This window comes from Zootermopsis nevadensis, unplaced genomic scaffold (genome assembly GCF_977971745.1).
Source record: "Zootermopsis nevadensis isolate Lab colony 2312 unplaced genomic scaffold, Znev_1.0 Znev_ptg000028l, whole genome shotgun sequence".
Classification (NCBI taxonomy): domain Eukaryota; kingdom Metazoa; phylum Arthropoda; class Insecta; order Blattodea; family Termopsidae; genus Zootermopsis; species Zootermopsis nevadensis.
The window spans coordinates 6,296,394-6,316,005 of NW_028259160.1; the positions used below are offsets into that span (position 1 = coordinate 6,296,394).

The 19,612-nt window shown below is 38.7% G+C and overlaps 2 protein-coding genes across 14 annotated transcripts in view; both read right to left on the bottom strand.

Moving 5' to 3' along the window:
* LOC110836020 (protein FAM135A) overlaps window positions 1-9,376 on the bottom strand; it is a 49,782-nt gene extending 40,406 nt beyond the window's left edge. For 11 of the 13 annotated variants that reach the window (XR_015537508.1, XR_015537507.1, XR_015537509.1 and 8 more), the window contains exons 1-2: window positions 8,534-9,376; window positions 5,740-5,840 (exon numbers count right to left, since the gene is read on the bottom strand). Coding sequence is in view for 9 of the 13 variants with exons in the window: in XM_087357577.1 (XP_087213703.1) it covers window positions 5,740-5,816 (77 nt within the window). In the remaining 4 variants the exon portion in view is untranslated. Of the gene's footprint in view, window positions 1-5,739; window positions 5,841-8,533 lie in introns of those variants that run through there. The other 2 variants (XM_087357564.1, XM_087357575.1) reach the window with 2 other exon arrangements.
* A 1,945-nt stretch (window positions 9,377-11,321) lies between these two features.
* tfc (Brevican core protein triforce) overlaps window positions 11,322-19,612 on the bottom strand; it is a 56,289-nt gene continuing 47,998 nt past the window's right edge. Inside the window, exons 3-5 of the mRNA XM_022067479.2 lie at window positions 16,648-16,757; window positions 13,786-13,894; window positions 11,322-13,484 (exon numbers count right to left, since the gene is read on the bottom strand). Coding sequence (XP_021923171.1) covers window positions 13,240-13,484; window positions 13,786-13,894; window positions 16,648-16,757 — 464 coding nt within the window. The 3' untranslated portion in view covers window positions 11,322-13,239. The remainder of the gene's footprint in view (window positions 13,485-13,785; window positions 13,895-16,647; window positions 16,758-19,612) is intronic.

Consider the following 19,612-nt stretch of genomic DNA (forward strand, 5'->3'; position numbering starts at 1 on the left):
CTGACAGATGGTCTAACGATAAACTGTATACCCGGTACAGTGGAAATGCAATGTATTTTGTCGGGGAAATATCACTGTAACGCCTCTGAAACTTATTCAATTTAACTGACTCTTCCATCAGCAACACTTCATTCGCGAGGTCAACAGTCATTTTAATTAAAGCGATGTGACGATGATTCAGAACAATACATGGACTATCTGACACACGATCTACTTACAGATGTTATCCTGATTTCACTGGCTGTAGCGCCGATGAGAAGAGACGATTACGAATGTAAATTGTGATAAATGGAAGATTCTAGAACATCCCATCATTTACCCGGAGGTAACGAGAAAAGGATGAAAAACTTGTCAGCACAGACGACACCCTGACCGACATTCGAAACAGGTAGCTCCCTAATGTTGGACAGGAGTAATAACCAGCAAACATAACGCGACGCTCGGTTGCAATACTGGAAGGACGTGAAACGTGGTCTCCCACTACCAGGAAAGAATAGAACTTGAGGTAAAGGAAAAACTAGCTGTCCCTGTGATTAAATAAAGGCGTATGCGGTGATGGATGTGAAACTCAACGTACTGTTGGCCTCGGTACCTGATGGAGGTGACGGATCAGTTTCATTCGTCTCTTGCTTTGCGCTAAGACCCCAATGTCCACTGCACCCACCCACTCCACAGGAAGCTGGGACTCGGTGATGTTAAAGAGAAAAGTCATATCCCTGTCGGGTATCGACCCCGGTTATCTACCTCGTGACCTTTTACTGACTGAGCTGTTACGGATCTTACAAAGAAACAAAGTGCTAAAGAGAAAAAAACGAGTCCGGAATACCACCTTGCGAACGCGTTTGTATTGTGCACCGGCTTTGCATACCGGAAGTTTCTAAAAAAGCAAAACCCAGTGAATTTTTACCATGGTGTTATGGTCTACGTCATTATCGCAAGGTGACGTACATTTCAATAAACATTAGACCGATCATGTCTTAAAAACAAAGGCCACAAAGACTTCTGTCCATATCTTTTCAAACTAATGCATGATCAATATTACACTGGACGCTACAAGCAAATATAGTTGAAAAGCGTAGCTAAATAAGCTAAGGATGAATTACGGTACTTAATTCACTAAATGCTAGGCACTTACTCCTCACCTTAATTTGGTCATGATTATAAGCTTATAATCCGGGAATGATCTCCCACTTACACGGGTTTCTGTTCAACCTGAGTTCCTCTTTACAACGCGAAACATCATTTCACGCTGAAAGTGACCGTTTCCTGGTAAAGACGCAAATCAAGCTGATAAATCCTTTAAAGCCTAGTGGTAACTAAAAATACCGCCCTCTTTAACAATCAATATTTTGCATTTTGTATGCATGGATTTCGTATTATTCTCACTGTCACCAAGGATTCTTTCCTTAAACAGCATCAACAAGTTGATCCTTGTAATGGAGATGCTGTGTTTTCTTTGAGGTACGGACTGAATTCTTAAATAGTAAAGATGAGCTTCGGCTCTTTGAGATAAATAAATGTACCGTGTAATATTGGCCGACCTCTGAAACTGAATATAAGAACCTGTTACTGACAAAATCTAAAAATATATCACCTGGAGGTGGGGGAGAGAGAGAGAGAGAGAGAGTGAAGAAAATATCAGAAAATGATACCATCCTTCTGCAAAGCTGTAACTGAAATTGAAACCAGTGACGGAGTCTGAGATGGATGGGGGGGGGGGGGGGGGGGGGGCACATTTTCATTTCAGATGAATAAACAGGGAAGCCCTATTCACAACGGCTACAGTTAAGAAAACGAGTTGGGTGGGGTCGGAGAAGATGACTGTATTCAAGGGCTAAGAATCCACGTCGGCTGGGTGGCAAGATAGCACGGCAGATATAATATTAATGGTTTTCAGAATCCTCTACGCCTAAGTAAAGAAAGTAGTACGGATATTACATGCACAGGTACTAAAATATTGCATTGGAGCATCAACATTAAATAGTGGCAGCGGTCACCATGTACGTGTTACTGACGGCAGGAAATTAAAAAACAAAAAAGAGTGGTGTGAACTCTGGCGGTACGTTGTTCATACAAAATTTAATTAAAATTCGTCAACTGGTCCGAAAGTTACAAGCGGAGACACACGTACATGATTATGTCACGAGGAATGTGGACTACCTAGACCCCTCTCGGCAGATTAAATATTTCATACATCCGGACGGGTCTTACTCCGTATCGTTGGAGGTCTTAACCATGGACCACGCGTTCGTGCTTCGCCAGAGAAATCGGGCTTTGGCAGGCGTCTCCAACATGTAGGAAGGTTTGCAGATTTTAAGAGCGTAGGTTCATCACTAAGCTGAACTTGTAAAATGTCACGTTTCACCCCCACCTTACCACGTGTATCTAAGTCGGTGGTGGCTTTAACATCGTGACCCTCGTTCGGATTGCACCCCCCCCCTCTCTCTCTCTCCTGAGTTCGGTGCCCCAGTTGATCGATATTGGAGGCGCCACGTTGCCAAATTCCACAGACAGAAGAGGCAGGGGTGGGGACAACTCAGATGAAGGAAGACCATTATTCCCTTATCAGGTGCCCAAACCGAAGCGGGTATCGAGATCCGGACTGTCACGTTTGGATGTGGACTCCATATCTCAATGGTTCCAAAAGTCTGCGATGTGACAAGAGGACCAATTTCTGAACCAACAACGGCATTTAAACAATTACAGCGCAAAAATTGTTACACGTACACCATGATTTAAGCCTGACTGCTCATTCCACAATAAATTAAACATTATCTCGGCTGTCATTTAGGTGGCACAAGAGTGGAAGGGCGTATTCGAGCCGGAAGTAGGTACATGAAGTATCGTATCAACAAGTTCTACGCGATTCTGCATCACTTACTGGCCTTGATGTTAATTTCATGTGGACACAGGCATGTTACTAGGACTTTAGGAACGTCACACGCCTCGTTCTTGCCAAAGCTGATCATAATTAGACATCGGCCAGGGCTACAGAGTCGGTATAGACAAGGTGGTGATGAACGTAACAAGAATCAAAAGCCAAACAGGCATGTCGTTTACGTTTGGTGTCTGCCGCTCATATAAATGCGTTCAAAACAGAGAAGGTTTTGGTCAGATGGCACATAATCTGCCAATCCGAGAAATTTTATAGATACATTTATATTTTTACATATATTAAGTACCACTTTTAATTTAAATAGATGTTTGAGCTCTCGCATGAAGGAAAGGACAGATATTGAGGGACTTTGAGTACAGGGTGCTGAGGGGAATATTTGGACGCCAAAGAGGAAGTAAGAGGAGACTGAAGATTACAGCATAATAAGAAGCTTCATGATTTGCGTATGATTTGAGGTTTTCACAGCGGTGAGTATGAAGATTTCTGTCTTCTGGGTTGTTGCTCTGTGTAGTCTGGTCGATGTTAACCAACGTTTCAGAGGTCATACTGCCTCCGTCATTAGGACGATCATCGCCCTGATGATGGAGGCAGTATGACCTCTGAAACGTTGGTTAACATCGACCAGACTGCACAGCGCAACAACCCAGAAGACAGAAATCTTCTTGATTTGTGATCGCCAACAAATAATATTAAACTGAACAAATAAATAAGGTAGAAATGGGAGGAGGAAGCAAAACGTAAGACATGAGAAATGTATACAAAATGTTGGCTGCAAAAGCTGAAATCACTTCTAGACTTAAGCATAATGAGTGGATAATATTAAAAAGCTGACTGAACTGATCCAGCTCTGAATAGGGACCAGAGGCGGGTTCTTTTGAGCACTGCAATTAGCATCAGTGTCCCATAAGAAGCGGCAAATTTGTTGACCAGCTGAGCGAAGTCATATTAGCAACAGAACAAATATTATGCTACATGAAGTTAGTATATTACGGGTAACAGTGGCAAGGAAAGTCACCCCAAAATATTCGGGTAAATTCCTTTACATTTGTATCCACTTTGTGCACCGGGTGTATATGAAATGTGATGGGAAAAAAATCAAGCCATTTCCCTCACGCCTCCAGCCAGAAAGTTATGACGTACCAGAGAAATGCGAGGTGAAATGTGGCAGTTTTAACACGTGTTGGGCTTATGAATCCCCGAAGCCTGGTGGTGACAGGATTTGTTCCCCCTTTGCCTGGCCCTAGGGACCATCGAATCCCCGATTTGTGTTGGTGGATTCGCTGCCCATTCCCTTGTTATCAATATTAATCCTTTGTGTTCTGACATTTTAATTTAATTGTGTCAGTGGTTCACAGTATGAGCGGACTACTCAAGGGGCGACCAGTTTCATGATTACTTTAAGCAAAACGTCCTGATGTAATGGTTGAATAAAATGAAGATGTCGCTATCAAACGTGATCTGTATCTGTAACGTCCTCTTCGAATGGATATCTGTGTTTAAAGCAAGACATTGCTCTCTACATTGGAAATACACTGTGGCTTACTTAACGATACCGTTAACAGCTCAGAATACATAGCGTCGAATGACAGAATGATTAATGAGCAATAAATTGAAAAGGCTATGGAAGGAAGAGGTTGTGGTATAACTTAAGGTACTGTCCAGATAATTGCTTTGATTAAGTAGAATTACTGTCACGATAGTCAGCGTTCAGGCCTAGATCTGAACCCGGAACATCCCGACTACAAAGCACCGGTGTCAGATACTCGTGACCTTCGGTTCTCAAAAATAAAATCAACAAAATTTGTTATATGATAAACACATAAAGACTGGACTAGACCAAGTCCCAAAACGTCATGAATATTAAGTCTTGCATACACACTGTAGACAATGGATAATATTCATAATTGTAGTGAAAAGACAAAATGTTTTATGACTAATTAAGCACGACACCATAAACAGAGAGTGAGGGTAACTCTACACAGTCTCACTCTCGATACTAGACGGAGATGAGTAGTCAGTAGATTGAAGGAATTATATTACATGCCATCGACTTACTGATTCTTAGATTAGTTTACAATTCTCATTCATCTAAACTGGTTATATGACGTCGAATGAGATGTGATGACGATCATAAATAAGGATTTGGAAGGAAACGGTCGGAATATTTTTAAGGTACTACCTGGAATAGACAGACAGAAGAAAACAATGACATCCCAGTCAGGGCAGTGAGAAGCCCGATCAAGATTTGGACCAGCTCCCGAGGTAAGCAAAGGAGCGTTACCGCTACAACAAATCGTCGATATAATCTCTTCAAATCTCACTGTTTGTTTTACGACTGCATTGCCGGATATGGTTATTAATGATAAATTTGACAGGACATGGAGGCAAGTGATTGTAACCGATCTTAGGCACGTCCGTGATGAACACTTACAAAATTCATTTGTTGGCTTAGCAATGTCCCTGTCCGTCTGTCCGCATGTAGCAAATCGCTGAACGGTGTTAATGAACTTTGATATTCTACCACAAATAAATATCACAGTCAGAAGGAGCAAAAAGCAAATATAATATATTTCTTTGTCATCTACATATGCTCTGGGAAGCATCCATCTCGTCCTACCAGGCTGGTGTGGCAGCATCTCTGTAGATTTGCATTCGGCAGATCAGTCATGAATGCTGCAGAGGCAAGAAACTTGCTGAAGAGGCCGTGGAAAGGTTGCCTCCTGCCATATTTCTAGTATTTGGTATCTAAATTAAAATTCTAAGAACTGATGTCCCCAAAACCACAAAACTCAAGAGTTCTAGCAATAACAGGCAACCTATACTTGGCATGATAGACACTGTACCCTCTCTGGAAGAGATCCACGTTGTAGAACTTGTAGAGCTCCACGGAGAACTCCACTGTCGCCTGCAGCTCGCTCATGGCGGCCCAGCCAGGCTCCCCATCCTGAAAACAACCGATAAGATTCGAGTACCTCCTTGACGCTGTTATGTACGTGTGAAACTTGGCATCTCACTTTAAGGGAGGAAAAACATACGTGAGTGAAGAAAATACTGTGCCTAAGAGAGGCGACGTAATAGAAGATAGAGAAAATTACAAATAATATAATTCGTCTGATTAAATCAAGACGAATATGATGAGCGAGGCATGTGGTATGCAGGGAAAACTCTACTCATAAATCTTAAGCAAATAATCCACTTGTGACACCAGTGCATAGAGGGAAGGATGATATTAAAGTGGGTTTAAGAAAAATATGTGAGTGGATTTAAATGACAGTCCAGTAGTCCAATCGGATTTATTGAGCATGATAATGAAGCTCCAGGTTCCATGAAAGTGGGGAACTTACTGGCCAGTTGAAAAACTACCGAATTTTCACAAAAGGCTCTGCACCATAGAGTGAGAGAATGACTTAGTTACAATTGCAAAGGCCCAGTATTACTCCCTGTATTTACAAAAAAAGAGAGAATATTCTCATTAAATCCAAAACAATAATTAGATTTTAATTTCCTTATCTTTCTCTTCTGTTTACTGAACAAAAACCTGCTTTGTTCTACATTTACTTTTATTTGCAATCTTCAAATTTCAATTATACTGAGAATTTATCAGGAATAAACAGTAACATCATTTGGGTGCTCTCAATTTCACCGTGCCAGCCAGAGAGGCAAGAAAGGTCAAAATACTTGTCAAGTGGAGAAAAGAAAAGAAGTTGGGAATTTCTCCAACTGGTGAATCCTCAAAGCTCAGTTCTGTTGGCAAGTGAATCACCTAGCAACCTTGCGTATGCCAAGTACTTCAGCCAATGGGAGGCACTAAAACCTACACATACAATTTTATAACCGATGCAACCTTGGATATAATAATTAAGTAGAGGCTGTGCCAAAATATCTGTCATTAGATATAAAACCTAAACATAAATGTGTTAAATAAATTTAAATCACATTTCTTCTTCAAAAAATGTTATTGTAGAATAACGATCTGGCAGAAAAATTTGTTTCTCGTGGGCATATTTTCTTTGGATATTGTCCATTGCCTAGACAAAAAATATGTAGACCGTTCTGGTAGCTAGCTCTGTCCCTGTCTTCAGGCAAAAGGAAAAAAGAAAAGCCAATCCACTGGGCCCATCAAGCTATTCCTCACCACTAGGTGTGGGCTATTTCTGTCTTCACATAAAATGAATGGTTTGCCCACTGGATAAAGCTAGTCCTTCCATATGAATTACAGAAGCAGTCATTGTGACTTCTCCAACATTTTTTAAGAAAAGGGATTTGATGTGCAGATTGATGAAGCCAAATAAATACTTTGAAGACATGAATTTAAAATATTATATATTTCAACAAATTTAAGCTTATTTTCTGATTAAACTGCAAAACCAAGTTAAGACTGAAGTTCTATTCAAACTGAAAACTTACAGAGCAGTTGTTATTAAATAATGTTATGAAATTACTTTTCAACATGTTTAGGAATGGAGGCTTCAAGGTTATTCTGAATTGAACTTTTCAATCCTTTGACATGTAGAAAATATAACACGAATAACATTTCCAAAATAATTTAGGCTTTAAAATCTTTGAATCAATTAAAAAAAAAGTTCACCTATTTAAAACTTTGAAAAGTGAATCCTGGAAAAAATGGTTGTTTAGTAATACTACACAAATTAAAACAGTTAGAAGCCAAATACTGTTAATGAACTAGTTACCTTTTATTAAACTGGGAGGGCTTTCAGAGTATGATGACATGTGTATCCTTACATACTCCATACATTCATGTTTAGCCAGAACTGAACTATAATGGCAATTCTGATATGGTCATGAATATGAAACTGAATGTACTTTTTCAATATTGGTTCAAATAAAAAAAAACTGTTGTGAATTGTGGATGCAATTTTGTGTATTACCTAAACAGAGGGTTTTATACTCCTAGCAATCCTATAGGCATAACCAAGGAATCAATTACATCACTGATATTGGTCTGAGGCTTCTGACATTTTACAGGGTACACCATTTAAAACAAAACCCAGCAAAATCATGTACTAAGATATAAAAATGAAATATTACTTTTAAATGTCAGCCTGCTTCTCTTAACTGAGGGTGACAAACCTGCTGATTCTCAAATACACAACTAAAAATACTTGAATTTAAATGTTGAGCATAATTCATTGTAGAGACATAGCCCACTGGTTTTGCCTCAAAAATAATATGATCAATTAACCCTTCTATTTAATTAATATACAAGAATATAATCACTGAACTGAATGGCTGGCTATTTATAAGCCTTCTACAGTTACAACAGCAATTAATTCTTTAAGAAAATTATGTAACACTTTGAGAGCAGTCTAGAAACAAAATAATAAGAATCCTTCATCACTGGGAAAGAGGGTCCACTTGTAATTTTAATTTAGTGAAGCTGCTGCTGCAGACCTTGATGAAGCATATGTAGTAGGTGGGGAGGCTTAAAGTTCTAATGACCCTGAGAGCTATGCTGACAGGGATGTAGTTTACACTAAGACTCAAAATCTGAGGCTAACAGAATGATGAAAGGTCGGTGCACCAACCACATGCCTGCTTAGCTGAGACATTATCTTATAAATATAAGACAGGCCTGATCAAATGAAATATATGAATACATATTAAAACAAAACTTACCTTTCCACTATCAAACTTCTACCATTCTTCTGGATATACTGGCGAATTCACAAACAACTGCAAATACTGTAACACAGTATGAAAATATTCACAACCACTATAACTTTACACCAAATTTTAAACACCTTCAGAAAATATGAACGGAATCATTCAATAACCAACGAGTTCTCTACACGTAATCAGGAACATGAATGCAACCCTAATTCGACAGTTTCTAACCACACACCGGTCAAACTGACAAGTTTTAAAAACAGGAATGAATAATATCCAGACGTGTATGTGTCTATTCCACTCATCTCGGCAAAACTGAAGACTCTACGACTATCAACTTCTGGGACTGTATCCATAATGAAGCATATAATGCACATATCGTTATGTTAAAGTTAAGTTAAATTTACTTGGTTATTAGTCACTATTCGGAATGCTAAGCTGGGTTTCACTTTCATTTTCTTTTCCAATTTGGTACTCACACTCCAAAACTCCGAAATCACAAAACTCCTCTGAACCTAAAATCAGGGTTCTTCTCCGATGGGCTATAATTTGATTGCACTCCTGACAAAGTATCACAAATCAATGTATCCATTACAGATTCGCTGCTTTACTGCTCCGCGCACCCAGTACTGCAACTCGCGACACTTGAACACATTTTATTGATTTTTTAAAATATGCAATTTGTAACACTTTTTTAAGTTGATCAAAACAGTATTATTCAAATTACGCGACACTATAACATTGCACTGCAAACGCGATAGGACTACATACCAATGTAACCAAAAACCGCACTCCATCTAAACTGTCAAACCAGTCCGTACGCCATGGGCGCTACTTGTTTTGCTCTACCAGGTTGACCAACACAACTAAATATACGCTTACGAATGGAATAACACGCAACCATGCGGTTCAAACAGGAACAAGGCAACACAAGCTGCACTTAACATAATATAAGCAAATTGGAAGATTATGGAATGTTATTTAAATGGTTACTTAAAATAATTTTAACATTAGCTTCCATATTATGGATATACTGTAAGCAAGAATTATTACATCCTCTTGTGGAAGGTACCGAAACTATGACGGTCACGTGATCTATAAGACGTAATGGCGGACATTTAAAATTTATAATTACGCTTAATTTTAAGGTTTTAAAACTAGGGTACTGCAAATTATATAAGTTGAGTGCAATTAATCTAGAATCAAAGATAAGAAAATGTTGATACTTATCTCCACTATTCGTGTATTTAGAGAACGAACGGCCTCAAACATTCTCAGATTATCAAAAATAAATAGATCGGATTTTCGTTACCATTCCAGAAACACCAGGTACTTAGAATATATTTAATATTTAAAGTATAAAAATAAGGAATGAGACATAGGCCAAGTCTGAGGCTAGCTCAACTATGGATCCCAACAGAGAGGTTCTCTGCCCTCTTTCTAACCTCCTTTTGATGAAGACGAAAGCAAAATACAGATTCCGAAACGTTATAGTTATGTTATTTTGTAATTTAAACGATAAACAAAGTCCGAAAAAGCAATTTTACATATTATAACGCACCATCGTCAGAAAATTTCAGACTTCGATAAACGTCCGCACATTGAAGTTTATATTCTAGAGCAGGTGTAACCAGTCTCAGTAAATAAGAAAATGGTTTGAGATAGCGTGTAATTCCTTTAACACGACACAATATTAAAAAAATGTATTTCAAAGAAATAATGACGCTCATCGTACCAGTGAATCAGTTATTAACAGCATTGACAAAAAGGTCAAAACTTAAAGTGTAACAGAAAATAAAACACAAAGAGAAAAGAAAAAATTTGTAAGTAAAATTTCAAGTAACATATGTGTATTGTTGTTATGTCAATTAACGTAATGAAGTAATGTACTAATTCTAGTAGCGATTTATTGAGGTGTCTTACATACAGTGCACTGGAAGCGCAGTCATGAGCTGTAAGTAATAATTCTAATCTCAAGTGATGGTAATGTGCATTTGCACGATTTTAACTCTTGAATTTTATAGCACTCAGAAGATGGCTGTCTTCTGGATACGATAAACCAGTTAGCAAAACCCGTCTCCTGGCCGAAATTTGAATCCGCGGACGTCTCTATTACAAGGCAAGATGCTAACCATTTAAACGTTTTATCAAGTTTTGACAGCTGTAAAGTAGGACTGTTATTGTGAATGTAATGTTACTGAACACTGTTATGTATTGTGACATTAGAACTCTATCGGATTTAGCGTAGAAGGCACATTCCAAAAAAAGTCCGTGTTTTATCAAAGTCTTCCCGCTATAAATTGACAAATTCCGCAAAAACCTCTGAGTTTTTATTGTTTCAGTGCAGCTATCAACTCACAATCAACTATCAGTTGCAAAATTAATTATAACTGGAAAGGTTTTTAGACAATATTCCCTACGAACAAAACTACAGCCATTAAATTCAGTTTCATCCCCGCACCCACCTCATTCCAGTTCTCTTTCTGGCTAACGGCAGGGAATTCTAAAAAAAAGGCTTATTGATTCCATCATTCTTATGGAGAGATACTTGACTCGTATCGGGAAAACCCTTTCAGCGCTTGGTCGCGAGTCATCCAATTCTAGCCGGGATCTAAGAAGTGACAGTTGCGTTCAACTTTATCAGTGACCTCACTACACTTGAGATAACAATTTATAAGCGGACAAGCAAACCACAAAAGGGACCTAAAGATTTTCAAAGTTAGGAAGACAGGTGGGGGGGGGGGGGGGGGGGAGGGGGAGGAAATTGAGAAATGAACAAGGTTCGTGCAGAAAGAAATTTTGTGCTAAAACAGAATTTACTTTTTAAATGCACTCTTAAATTAACACTGCACAAAGAGAAAATACAACCGCCCAAAAATTATTATTCGTACTTTAAATATACAGATATAAATGTTTAATGACGTGGATGAACATGGTTACACAATATGTAAAGAAATATGGTCACGTTGCCACTCAGAAAGTGGTTGGCATTCGATAAAAGCAGGTCTGTAAAAAAAAGTTAGTTGTTATAACGCAACAAACATTGTTCATATTACGTTATCTCATAGATAACTTGAGTCCCAGAGGATTGCAGTAACATTTCGTTTTGTTGTAACTGTCAATTGACGTCATGTTTACAGTTATTTCCTTTCCCCTGAAAACATGATTGACAGAGTGTTTGTACCATGAATATGTGCTTTGAGAGAAGGCTAAATAATTCTTTCTGAAGAAGTTTTGTTGTCCAGAAACATCTGTTTCACTCACATGATGCAAATCGTTTGATTGTATTACAAATTAAAAGCCAGGTTGTAATACCTGTCACATCATGGGCCACGCTGCTTTGTGCCTGCACGTAAATATTGTGCAGGACATCGACAGAAAACATATCAAGGACGCAGATACAACTGACAGCTCAAGTTTCAGTGATAACTCACTGAAATCGAGAATTTATTTGGTTCTCGGCTTTATAATAAATTACTATTGCACTACGTCAAAGTAGATCAAGGAAAATGCTTCTCATTCATATTGAATGAAGTTTCCAAAAGCGTAGTTCTCTAAATTTTTAGATTCATATGCTCATACATTTATGTAGTTCATTGCGTTTAATAGATTTAAAATGCAAAGCCATTCATATTTTTGAAATTTGATTTCAACTATGCTAACACGTTTCAACGGGACACTTAGCTTATATTTTATAAAGTCTCTAAAGGGAGTTTTCTCAATATTACAATATATACTTTTATATTTCGTCTTCTATATATATATATATATATATTTATTTAAGTACTTGCATTCTTTTAAATCAGTTCTCACTTACCAAATTTCTTCTCTTTCTGTAAAACAATTCGAATTCGCTTCCTTCTGTAGCCCGAGTTTTAATACCGATGCTTATTAAAATTATGCACATGGACCTAAAAATTTCTAGGAGACGTCCTTAAATGCCAAGATTATAAGCCTTATAACTTCAAGTATTAACTTCATGATATGTATGCCTGAAAGAATCTTCTGGTGACTTCATTCAAAGCACAATGTCTTCTGTAACGTTTTCACAGCGGTGAGTATGAAGATTTCTGTCTTCTGGGTTGTTGCGCTGTGTAGTATGGTAGATGTTCATCGCTCTGATGACGGAGGCAATATGACCTCTGAAACGTTGGTAAACATCTACCAGACTACACGGCGCAACAACGCAGAAGACAGAAATCTTCACAATGTCTTTTATTTTTATTTAGAGTATCATCATGTGTGCATTTTAAAAAATTTCCGCGATTTCTCATTCAAGACATCATGACTGTGATGTTCATAATCTTGAGAATGACTATTTCAAGTATCCTATTCCTTTCTACCTTCATTAACCCTTCAAAGCACAATGGTTACTGAATGTACGACCTGATTTAACATTCACTAACTGCATTTATAGCATCCAGTGTATTTTTGGGTTTTGTGTATCTTCAGAGTGAACAGCGATTATTATTCTAAACAGCACTAACCAACCAATATTTATAACGGCGGTAATTTTTTGAGGCATTAACTGGATTTTAAACATTATTTAGATTAGCTTTTGGCTTCAAAGGGTCAATGCGACTTGTCTAATCGCTGGTCGTGGTGAATTATTAGCGCAACAGTGTAGCGGGCACTTTGCTGCGAATTGACCAGCAATCCTTCGGAGGGGACGGGGCGAAACGTTACGTACAGTCAGTCAGGTAGACCCTCTAGGGTCAAGGCACTTCACACACGAAAAATGTCTCAAAGGAGCAGGGTGTGTCGTTCCATTTGAGTCCCTTCCCATCCCGGTTCCAAAGTTCCAGACAATGCTCCTCTTCTCCGTTCTCGTATCGGAAGTTGTTCGGTTCTCCGGTGTTCCAGTTGGTGAAGGTAACCGGTCGGCCGGTTGACATCCAGAAGAACACGCCCTCTTCTGCCTGATCCGTACCCGACGTCCAGAAATGTTCATGTCCTAGTCCTGCTTGTAGAGAAACGAACCAGTAATATTTAATATCAATCTTGCTGAAAGTACGCGCTTATGTCATCACGATTTCTGTAAGTACATTCATGCGTAGTTATATCTGCAGGTTTTTCTCCCTAAATACCTAAATAATGCAACATCTAGAAGACAGCCATCTTCGTATGCCGTAAGAAATTTAAATTCCACTTCTAATTTATATCCTGCCTTAAAGCATAGGATAATAAATTAATAATTACACATATAAACCTTTAGTGTTTTGGAAAGATGACCGAATAGTAACAGTAAAAACAATTCGTACCGAAGTCTCTGATGTGCTTCTCTAACTTGTCGTTCTCCTCTTGGCTGTTGATACTCGCCAGGTGCATCCCATGATAGCGACAGTACTGCGCCGCTCTGTACCAGTTCGCCTGCAACATAGGCAACCCATCAGACCGCAGTGTAATGTGAGCTGCTGCCAATGAGGGAAACATAATTGAACGAGCAGGGATTTGTTTGTTTGTTGTATTAGGTTATTAAGAATAAAAGCGAATGAGATGGAAACGTGACAATGATTAGTGACTTGGTACGGATTTGAAAGAAGTCAATCATTGCCTCCTTTGAGGTAGCAATTATTCCTGGAATGGTTTGGGGAACGAGAGGAAAACGAGAAAATGGCAGATGATTGCTGTCTTCTGGGTTCTTGTGCCGTGTAGTCTGTTTACTGCCTTCATCAGCAGTAAGTACCTCTGAAACGTCGATAAATATCTAACAGACTACACGGCGCAACAACCCAGAAGACAGTCATCTTCATTATTGTCGCCGTGAGAACTTCAACGGAGGCAGTATGACCTCTGAAACGTTGGTTAACATCTACCAGACTACACAGCGCAACAACCCAGAAGACAGAAATCTTCATCTACATACGAGTCTTCAAGGCGTTACAACCCAAGAGAACAACATCGTATCCTCACCGTCGTGAGAACCTACAGTTTCACAATAAAGAGGACTCAAGAACTAAAATATAACATGTTTCCTAAAAAATTTAACCTCTGAATTATGTCCGTGGACAAATCGGGTTCGCCCCCATTCTAAAGTGTCTCCGCTTCACGAAGGCCGGCACGAACTTGGCAAAGACACACGCTGCCTGCTGCCAAGGTTACACTTATTGTTCTACGGTGTCAAGAACTGCGACCACAGACTCACTCCAGTTGGGCCTCAGTACGCCACAACACTACGGCCTTACTAACTGACGGAGTAATTGTGTGGTTATCTTAAGTAACCACATAACTGGCTAGTGAAGTTTTTAACTAAAGACTTACAACTAAAAGTATGACTGCTAGTAACTCGCAGTCTAATGAATGTCTCTGTGACTAACTAACCGACTTACTGCAAGACTAAGAATCAACTGATTTCGTAATTAGGTAACTGGAACTGATTGATTTATTATGAATAACCAACCCACTTACAAATTCCTTTAATATAAAGAGGAACTATTTAATATAAAGAATAACTTACAAACGCAGTTGAAAGGAATTAAAGTCATATTCCAAGACGCAGCTAAGCATTGTTTCATTTAGATTATTTCTGCCTTCACTAACAGACGGCTTTATTGTCATGTAGTGGCTCCGTATGTGAAGCGCCCTGGTTGAGGCTTTGTTTAATTACTCTTTTGCAATTAATTTCGTTAGAGGTTTAGGCCGAGTGTCGAATTCTAGGATACTTCTGAATGATAAACTTGAAAGGGTATGAAAATAAGTAGTAGCTGGCTGTTTTAAGATGCTGTTAAGGTATTTGCCTTAAAGAACTTAAACAAGCCACGATGAACTTAGAATAACGAGACTCAGGGCCAAGAACTGAACCCGGTACCTTCTGAATACGAAGTGGTGTTCATTTAATCACAACATGTGTTCTTTAATTAAGTATATAAATCGAAAAAACAAGAGAGACACCTCAAGTGAAACCACCACATCATACACAAATTCACAGTTCATTCTACTACAAGACGAAACGAACTTGTCCAGTTGGTAAGATGTCTTTAAACAAACAACAAATGAAATAAAACGACTATTAGTCTTCTTGTCACAGTTAGGATAGTGAAATCTGGGAGGCTATGATGGACTGATAGGTGATTAGGATGGGGTAGATAAAGAATACAGATAGAATTTTGGTAAGGAAATCTCTGAAAACTGACGTTTTGAAAACCGAGAAGGATATGGAAGGATGGTGTTAATGTGGATCGTAGAGAGGCGGGTACTGATACTGTAAAGTGGACTGAACTGGCTAAGAATCGTGTTTAATGGCTGGCTTTGTTATTAATGATGTTGAACCTTCGGCTCCTTGGGGTTTACAGAGTTGGTTTGCGGAAGAAGGTTTTGAAGATGCGGGCGTTACATTAGAATGAGGAAGTGGTGTTTTACTGTGACAATTTCTGTAGGTGAATTGATTGAAAAAGGAGTGATTTACGTAAAATTACTTTTACCTTCAGTCACATAACTTAAAAAATGAAAGCGAAGATTGAAATTACTTTTTATTTGTATTTAAGCAAACTTTTACTGGAATAATGACGACAGGTTTCTTGACTCTTTTTTATATCTTTTTCGTAGCAAATTACGACGGAGAAGACGTACGTGATTTGCTGTTTATAAGAACATAAAATAGGAATGGTAATGATCAGCTTCACTGACTTTCGAAATGTTTCCTGTCGGTAAGATAACCCCAATGCGCGTGCGCTGCTCGTCAAATGTTTTTTTCTCCAGAACACTGAATTGTTCTACAGACAAAACAAGTTAATAGAAGTTTTTTAAAGAATGTTTAGTTGCCTAGAGCAGGGTTGGGCAAATACGACTAGCTAAAAATTTAACCCTTCCTTCGGTGATAATAAATTATTAACGACAAATTAGTAACTTATTATATTCTGTCATCATGTGAGGTTATGCAGGAATATTATTATTACTTTAGACATTACTGAGCGACATGTTTCGGTCTATATTATGGTCATACTCAGGCTCCCCTTAAAGCGAAATAAAATAAATTAAGACTGCTGCAGCTGTAGTAAAAACTAGGAGCGTCTTATCAATATGTGGATATATGCAGAATTAAAACGAGCCTTTTTAAAGTACGTATTAAGTTTACAGATTGGATTCTGAAACTGTGTAAGTAGACGCAGACGTCTATTTCTTACCTTGAAGAAGATTCCGAGGTAGTAGCGTTTCTCTCCCAGTTTCAGTAGAGGCATTGTCCATCTGTTGCCAGACAGGCCGACACTCTCGTCCACGCAGTTTGTGCAGTCACCTACAATCCAAAACAAAATTGCCCGCTCTTAGGCCAAACGTATGTAGAAGCCCCAGAACTTCTCGTAACAAGACAAATGACGGGACACAAGCCAAAATTGATAGTAGTAGAAGTGACAGTGAGCTGCACACAGTGTTAATGCAGTATTAATTACAGCTTGCTACTAGTATTACGTAAATTATTCATGTCAAGAGAAAGACAAATCTGTCTTACAGTTCAAGGAATTCGTTTTGAATAGTATCAAAGGCATGACTTGTCAGAGGTTGGCCCAATACAGTTAAGCAGTTATATAATAATATGAAATGAGTCCAGTAGACAGCTATTTGAGTCGATCACATTTCGAAGGCGCGAACGACTTACGTTCCCAAAACGCAGGAATATCAGGTTCAAATCGCGATCTGTGGTTTGTTGTATGTTAACATTTTCACGTGTCTTCCTGTGGAGGGAATAAAGAAGGAAAAATAAACATGAAAGAGAAAGTCGGAAGGAAAGAAGTAAGAGTCGCGCGTGTGTGCACGCGTGTGTGTGTGGATATTGAGTACACCAATTTGACGGCATCGAATTTTATGATGGGAAAATTACATTTTTGAGCAACAAAAAGACGAATTCGTCTAGAATAATTTTTTTCCCTGAAATTAATTTCGTATATTTCGCAAGTTTAGCGTAACTATTTAATCGTCGCGTAGTTCAGTGGCAAACGAGGAGAAGAGAAAGTTTAAGGAGCCGACTAACCGAATGTTTGTGTCAGAGATGGTGAATCATTGGCTCCGAATGAGATTTCGGGCGATATAGGTTTTGTCTATATTAATATTTCATAACTAAGTAGTTCATTAAGCCAATTTTTGTGTAAGATACGTATTTAATCTAATTGTTTTCACTCCGAATGCCGAAAAATGTCGTTATGCAGAGAAAAATAGCTACCAGAACACATAAGATGTATTTTATTTTCGATACCACTTTTTGCCAATTATTTTCGTCCGCAAATAAATAAAATACGGTTTAAGGAACAGTCTGTGTCGCTCTCGAACCAACCACTTACAAGTCAAGAACTGTGGTTTATTTATCGACACTGTATCTCAGACTATAAACTGTCGAATGGTAGGTTTGTTAGTAAATGCTAAATTTCAAAGCAGACGTGGAGGCAGTAAGTGCCTCTGAAACGTCGGACGGTATAGGTCATACTACACTGCGCACGGCGCAGAATCCCAGAAGACAGCCATAATTAAGAACAACTTTTCTCAATTCAGTAAGTCTACTTCCCTTATCAATATTTATTTAACCTCAAATTTTAAGAGGACTGTCTTTTAGGGTGTTCTGCTGTGTTGTCTCGTAGAAGACGTTTCAGAAGTGCTTACTGCCTCAATCATCAGGCAACATCCCAGAAGGCAGTCATCTTCACACTCGCCGCCGTGAGAATCTCAAATTTCACGAACCGTGAATTGATCTGTCGGCGTGGATTGACGTACCGACTGGCTTGTGTACTTGTTGCCAACTTGTACTGATAGGCGTCGAAACAGCGCACTGCAAAGAATGCGAAACAAAGAGGGGAAAAAAGTATTCTTCAGCATGTAGAAATTTAGATCGAATTCAGTGTTCCCTACAGAGCTCTCTAACGTTACAGAGAAGGCGGAATGCCAAGGACGACATGCCCGGTCTGACGTCACGTTCCAATCTGCTTCATATTGTGGTACACAACAGATATGCAGGTCTATAGATTCATGATTGTCAGGTTTACCGATTCTTGTATGACACTTATCGTCTGCATATAAACTTCTGCCAGACTACACGGCGCAACACCTCAGAAGACAGCCAACTTCACAACTGCCGCCTTGAGAATCTCAAATGCTACATAAACAAAATAAGAAAGAGATAATAGGATATGTTAATCTTCGGAGGTAGTAGAGAAGATCAGGTGAATGGAGTAGCTGAAGATCGTGGCCAATGGCGGGGGTAAAATTAGAAATGGACAACCTTCAGGTTCTGCTAACAGAGTTTAGTTTGGTTGTCTTGTATTTCAGTGTACACGAGCGCTATGTAACTGAACCGTTTTAATAATATTGATATATTACTGTTCCGATGTAGTAGATTAGGCCGTCAGTCTGATATTAGTATCTAACTAATATGTAAGCTGGATGTGAAAAGTGGCCAAACAATTTGAGAGTCACGTTTCAGTAGTTTCTAAGTAGCGCAATGTAAGCTGGCGAAACTTGGTCCATATGCAAGGCCACAAGAAAAACACGCCTCTCAAATTTTTGTAACACGTCACCACGCTGGATGAACCAGAGCTCGGTCCTCATCTGTTACCGCCCCACGAGATGCGCGATAGCTCTGGCCCTTGGTTCTAAGTTAAGGGCTTCATTTCTGGCCCTTTTGTTAAGGCAGGAGGTTCAAGAAGTCACGACTTCGCTACAAAATTATAAAACCGCCTGGCTATTGAAAAGTCTTAATCAGATCTCATATTCGTATCAACAACTGATGGGAAATAAAGACGAAAAATAAACTTCTTTAAATGACTGAATCATTTCCACGCCATTCTGGTAGCGTACTTACTTTCTCCTTTTTATTATTTGCTCCGACAGATAGACGAACATCACAGGAGGGGAAAAACTATGAGGAAAGTTATTCGATTGGCTGTGACATAAATAATGACTAACAGAATAAAAAATTAAATTAAAACAAGGGAATTATTTTGCTGTATAACAGGTATTTGTCACATCCGGAAGATATGATACTAAATAACACTGGTAGCGCATAAATGAAACAATGTTTCTAGCCACAACCACCAAAACCAGATATTTATGTTGTTAGCTATTTTGTGAATCCAATAAATTTAGCAAATATATTAGTTTATTTAT